This window comes from Amphiura filiformis, chromosome 10, assembly GCF_039555335.1.
Source record: "Amphiura filiformis chromosome 10, Afil_fr2py, whole genome shotgun sequence".
Classification (NCBI taxonomy): domain Eukaryota; kingdom Metazoa; phylum Echinodermata; class Ophiuroidea; order Amphilepidida; family Amphiuridae; genus Amphiura; species Amphiura filiformis.
This window is the reverse complement of record NC_092637.1, coordinates 32,159,460-32,166,115: the sequence shown is the minus strand read 5'-3', so window position 1 is coordinate 32,166,115 and position 6,656 is coordinate 32,159,460. Positions and strand designations below refer to the sequence as shown.

Here is a 6,656-nt window from a genome sequence, read left to right as displayed (position 1 = left end):
TTGGTACACCCCATCCTTATTTGGAGATACTCAAAATCTATGCATATTAAAACTTCATTTGTATGAAAAAGGTCGTTACTGATTAAGTAGCTTTTTAGTGCAAGGTTTGAATATGCATCTCTCTTTCCTTCAATGAGTCGCCAGCAGTTGCGGCAGAAGACGTAAAATTTAGGGGGGGCATATTTTGTGCCGGGTTTTTGAGCGCAAAATTGTTTCAATTTCGAGCAATTTTTGTTCCAAATGACCTTTTTTTTGTGATGTGTTTACATCGGTTTCAAAATTAGTTACATATTATAATGGGCACAAACAAGTATCGGAATGCTTAAACACTGCAAAAACTCCGGTGTTGAATATGCAACACCGAGCTGGTATTGAAGCTTCTGGTGTTAATTTACGATGTTAGATTGTTAGATTAACACCACATGGTGTCAATACAAAATCTTAAATGTGCACTGAATGGACTTTTTTGTAGATCTAAGTGATCTATTATTTGGGTGGAAACCAACAGAAGCAACAGAAACAATTCACGTTCATTGATTAAGATGTTAACAATGATTAAAGATAATAACCCGTACCAGTGTCACTTCTACACCAAAGAGTGTGGACCTCTCAGAACACCGCCGCAGTGTTAAATATGTTCCATCAACACCCAGTGGTGTTAAATTTACACTACAGTGGTGTTCATCATCATCATCAGTCCATGTCATCCCACTGCTGGGTAAAAGCCTCTCCCAAATTCTGCCAATTTCTCCTGTCTCCTGCAATTCCTGTCCAGGCTGTTGTTCCCAGGTAGCTGACCAGCTCGTCTCTCCATCTAGCTCGAGGTCTTCCTCTTTTCCTTACTCCATACAACGGTTGCCACTCTGTTGTGAGCTGACTCCATCTTTCATCTGTTATCCTACTCAGATGTCCAGCCCACCTCCATTTAATTCTTTTTACTGTTGTTAACACATCCTTTACTCTTGTTTGTTCCCTAATCCAGCTGTTCCTTTTCCGGTCTCTCCTTGTATACCCCAGCATCATCCTTTCCATACTTCGTTGTGTAGTCTGAAGTTTCCTTTCCATATCTTTGTTTAATGTCCAAGTTTCACTTCCATATGTTATGGCAGGTAAGATGCATTGATTGAAAAGTTTCCTTTTCAAACAATTTGGCATGTGTTTGTCTGTTAGTATATCTTTGTGTCTGCTGATACATGTTCCAGTGTTTCATTTCCAATTTTGATTTCCTTATTATCTGCATACATGTTGAACATGACCTCTGTTTTTGACATGTTCATTTTAGCCACACTTTCCTACTCTCATTGCTCAAATCAGTTAACATTTCTTCCAACTCGGCTACATCTCCAGATATGATTACAATGTCATCTGCAAACGTTAGATGGTTTAATTTCTTTCCATTTACATTGATGCCTTTATCAGCCCAGTTCAATCTTTTGAAGATTTCTTCTAGGGTTGCCACAAACAGCTTGGGTGACATGGTATCTCCTTGACGAACTCCCCTTCTGATGAAAATTGGTTTACTGTCCTTATGAAGTGTTAGTGTAGCTGTGGCATTGGTATATATTTCCTGTATGGTCTTTATGTAGATTTTGTTTATGCCTTGGTTTTTGAGTGCTTGGATGACTGCATTTGTTTCCACCGAATCAAAAGCTTTTTCATAATCCACAAAAGCAAGGCATAAGGGCAGCTGGTATTCCCTAGACTTTTCAACAAGTTGATTTACTGCCTGTAAGTGGTCAATTGTGGAGAAATTGCTCCTGAATCCAGCTTGTTCTGCAGGTTGATTTTCGTCCAGTTGAGTGGTCAATCTGTTTGTGATCACTTTGGTAAAGAGTTTATATGTGTGCGAGAGAAGGCTAATTGGCCGGTAGTTTTTAGGCCGCATAATATTTTTTTTTTGTTCTCATGTCCAATAAGAGTATTCCTGAAGGCATCGTATTACTAAGATTCGAAAGATGTAAAGTAGAGGCCTATAATGTAAATAACACTATCCTTAACCATGTTTTAGGAATAAAGGATATAATATAATATATATTTCTATATAGTATGATTTGTTTTTGTCTCAGTCTCACAGATTGAGACAGTTTCGGTATTATCTTTTTTTTTAAATTCTATACCCTTTGTGGTTTGATTTTGGACTGGTTTTAGGTTCCGTCCACAGCGTATACAGGGCCCGTTTTTTTCTTTTAACATTTTTTGATTTAGGCCTACGCAATTTGACAATATTTTTAAGCATATATTTTGAGCATTGTCGACAGACTTGATTTAGGCCCTAATATAATTTGTAATTCACTGAAAACCTAACATTATCTTTAAATAGATTATTATTTTATATAGATGATATTAAATAAAATAATGTGAGATTCATCAAAAGTGTCCAGTTGACATGTAAACTATTATTTTTAAAGGCTAAAGATCGATGCCCGGTGAAGGTTCCCATATTTCCAGTCAAGGCCCGCGCCCGTTCCAGGGTCGTATGTACGTGCAGTCATCAGGGATACAACAGTATACAGTAGGCCCGTACGATCTTCATATTATGAAACCCGTATAACCGAAATTGACCGACGGTTTCATGAATAATGAGGAAAAGGTTTAGAAAATGGATTGTAAATGCTTAAAATAGACCTACACCTGATTTGCGATATAATAGAATTAAGAATTTCAAATAAAATAATGTAATGCCATAGAGGCCTGGTGTTATCTTGTAATCAACAGACATAAAAGTTTTTTTCCGACAAAGGAATCCATGTGACTCGTCAAAATTCAACTTCGCCGATAGATTTAGCAAATGCTACAACAAACTGGTACATGGTCAGGAATTTTCTAGACAGAATTTACCCTCAAGATGAATAATTTGACAACCATCATTAAAACGGAAGGAAACTTAAATATCGTTTTTTCCCTGCCCTGTTCAGAAATGAGATTTGGTTGTTTAAATACGTGGATGTTTCTATCTTTCACAAAAACATAGCGTGGTACGTAAAGAAATTAAGAATGTTGCATAACGAACATAGGGTGCTATTGAGACTGCACGATCGTTCAATGTTACCGAAAAACGTGACATAGCGTGATTGTTGTGAAAATTATGAATGGGACCGTATATACTGATGAGAGTGGCCATGAAAGAAAGTAAATGTATGATATTAATAATTAATATAATTACTTACACTGTTTTGTTTAATGTATTAGCCAGGCACAAACAGAATTAAACTTACACTTATTGACTTTCTATTGAGCGCAAAACACGACCACAGGCATGCTTATTTAATGACCACTTAATTAGTTGATGAGTGGGTCGTTATGTACTTACTGAACACAAAGGAAATTGATTGTGGTTTTACCATTGCCCGTGTTTATAATCCTGCTGCTCTGCTGAACGCTCCGCTAGATATCAGCAAACTCGTATACTGTTTGCTTGTTCCTATCGAACGCTCGAGCGTACATGAACCAGTATCGAAGACAGCAAAGCATTGCTGAGCTAAGTAGACCATAAAAACTGTCTTCCCTAAGATCTTTTGTATCGCCTTTTTTGTGCAGGATAATAACATTAGCGCTCTTCCAACTTGATGGTATGGTGTTGGTTCTTAGACATTTCGTAACGAGTTTTGCCAATGCTTGGATGACTGTGTCCCCTCCACACTTTAGCATTTCTGCCACGATATCATCTGGCCCTGGAGATTTTCCAATATTCATTGACTTCAAAGCTGCTTCAACCTCATCTGCTCCCACATCAAGGATATCTTCCTCTTCATGTTCTGGGACCAGATTTACATCAGGTACTGGGGTTTTGCTGTCATATAAGTCTTGGTAAAATTCTTCTGCTCTTTTGATTATTCTATCTCTGTCATTGATGATGGTACCATCTTCTTCCTTCATTTGAATGATTTGATTTTTCCCTATGACTAAGCTTCTTTTGGCCTTTTTTACACTCCTGTTATTTTCTATTTCTCTTCTGACGTGCTCTGTATTGAAATTGCGAATGTCAGTTTTCATCTTCTTTCTTGCTGATTTGCATAGTTCTCTATATTCTGGTGTATTGTGTTTTTCTTGTGCTGCCATGTCCCTTCTTCTGCTTAGTAGATCTTTGGTTTCTTGACTAAGCTTGTCTGTATTCCCTTTTCTTTTGGAACCAGCCACCTCATGTGCCTTTGTAGCTACTGCATCACTAATGTCTTCGTACATGTTTTCAACACTTTCTTCTACTTCCAATCCTTCAAATCTGTTTTTCAGTTCTACTTCGAAGATGTATTTCTCCTCCTGTAACTTGTTTAAATCAATTACCTTTTTTTTTTTTTTTTTTTTCCTCCTTTCTTTACGGATATTGAAGGTTGCTATACATCTAACCAATCTGTGATCACTTCCTGTCGAAAATTTGTTGAGTACTGAGATATCTAGCAAAGTTTGTTGTCTGTCACACAGAATATAGTCGATTTCATTCTTGTGAAGACCATTTGGGCTTTTCCAGGTCCACTTGCGGCTTTCTTTCTTTTTGAAGAAAGTATTTCCTATTTTTAGTTTATTTGCCTCTGCGAAATCCACTAAAAGATCCCCTCGTTCATTTGTCTTCTTGTATCCAAAGTTTCCAACTGATGTTTCTTTTTCATCATCTTTTTTCCCAACTTGAGCGTTAAAGTCTCCCATAACAATTTTAAAGTGTGTCTTTTCCTCTTCAATGAGTTTGTATACTTCCTCATATAACTCAATCACTTCTTCCTCATCATGGTTGGTTGTTGGTGCATACACCTGAATTATCTGAAGTCTGTATCTTTCTGTATGTTGGATGATAATCTGAGCTATTCTATCCCCTGAATTCCTGTAACTTATGATTTTGTCCTTGATGTTCTTGTTCCCCAAGAAGCCCACTCCACTGTTGCTGTCATTATCCCTGCCTTTATAATAGAACATTGACCCATTTCGTAGTTCCACTAGTTCTTCGCCTCTTCTCTTAATTTCACTTAATCCAACTATGTCCCAATTGATATGTTCGAGTTCGTTCTCAAGATCAATAAGTTTGTCGTCTCCTACTAAAGTTCTTGTGTTGTAGGTGCAGATATTTAATTTCTGCTGGATCCTTTTATTTTCTTCCAGAGATTCTTAGCACCCTCTGCTCCTTCACCGGTCAAACCGTTGCCTACCTTTGACTGTCCGGAGCTGCTGGGGACTGAGGGCCTTGGCTTTCGTTGTACTGTCATAATTTGGGAGGTTTTCGACCAATACTTGCCACGCTGGTCGGGTGCGGGTTGGCAAGTCTACCACAAGGTAGATGTGTTGGATGAACTCCTTGGACTCCTGCCCGTTCTAAAGAAGCTCTTAAGTCAGGTCTTAATTCTGACAGGGGGTCCAGCTCCCCCTCCTCACCCAGGAGCAGCTGCTCCAGGGTGGGTGTCCCGGGTTAGTCGCCGGGGGCTCGACCATGTACATGATCGGGTTACATGATGACCGGTGGCAGGGGAGATCTCTTGATCTCACCCTGATCTGTCAAATCTACCAGACAAAATGATCAAATCAACATCCAGCGGTGTTGAATATTAAATTAACACCGGAAAAAGGATCAAATTAACACCAGGATGCAGTGTCAAAATAACACTTCGTAGTGTCAAAATAACACTCAGCAGTGTTTCATTAACACCGAAAAGTGTGGACCTCTCAGAACACCATCGGTTTTATTTTTAACACCGACGTTTTTGCAGTGAAACAAAAGCCATTTCTTATCAAAACTAACAATAAATTGCATAATAATGAACGAAAATAGGTAGATTTTGTATTGCAGTGCCAAATTTAGCGTTTAAGCCTTTTAAACCTTTAAGGCAATTTCCGCTGCCATTTGTTACGGCCTCATTACAGACTGACAGATGAACGCTCACTGCGTTCGTCGAAGGAAAAGTGATGAATGTAAATGTTTGTCACTTTGTATTCAAATAGCTTTAACCTAAAAACCTAAAAATGCTTTGTGTTAGGATATCTTTTGTGCGCAGTATGCTTCAAAAACATGAAGACATATTTATGAGTCATATTTACTATTTCAGTTTTAATAATTTGATGCATAGATTTTGAGTTATTACCTCTTAATGCAGAGGGTAATTAATTTATGTGACGCGCCATTATTGTTCACTGCACTGATTTACTGAAAGGAACAGAAAACTTCCTGAACAGTCTCATGCGAAATTCCAAGAATATGCGATTTCGCCATCCGTGAAGACCATTTGCTGCAGTTCATCCGTCTTGTCATTGAACTTTATGGCAAACCGACAGGCAAAACAAATTATTCAGTGAGATAAGTTACCAGCCAACTGCTCAATGTCTGAAATCCGTTAAAATCAATATTGACTATCTGTTATCACAAGGATATTGAATGGCTAAAGCTGACAAAAATCTAGTTTCGTCTGAGATAATGCTGTTTATATCGCATATATCTGAAATATAGTATTTCAAAACAAAATATAGACAACAAGGTTTTAAAAATACGAATATGTAATATTATATAATTGATCTACTTACGTTTAGAAATAGATCTAGTCGGCGTGTGTAAGCAGAGCCTTGCTGTCTGTGTGTTTTGAGCGTGACAATGGTTCGTTTTAATTTTGTGTATTGCCTACCAATACATCTGTCGGTTTCTGTATTATATGTCTACAACTCTTACTGTACCAGAGCCAATC

At 37.9% G+C, this 6,656-nt stretch overlaps 1 protein-coding gene across 1 annotated transcript; it reads right to left on the bottom strand.

Annotated features, from left to right (window-relative positions):
• Positions 1 to 1,273: 1,273 nt before the first annotated feature.
• LOC140161804 (uncharacterized) lies at positions 1,274 to 4,905 on the bottom strand. Its single transcript, XM_072185101.1, has 2 exons — positions 3,564 to 4,905; positions 1,274 to 1,821 (listed from the first exon to the last, which is right to left on the bottom strand). The coding sequence occupies exons 1-2, from the start codon at positions 4,903 to 4,905 to the stop codon at positions 1,274 to 1,276; spliced, it is 1,890 nt and encodes a 629-aa protein (XP_072041202.1).
• Between the last annotated feature and the right edge of the window lie 1,751 nt (positions 4,906 to 6,656).

Bases quoted from the DNA above. Each gene is read 5' to 3' on its own strand.
- LOC140161804 (XM_072185101.1), bottom strand. From the start codon at position 4,905: ATGTTCTATTATAAAGGCAGGGATAATGACAGCAACAGTGGAGTGGGC. The intron at 1,822-3,563 runs GTTGGAAGAGCG...TCTTTACCAAAG, and splicing joins AACCAACACCATACCATCAA to TGATCACAAACAGATTGACC.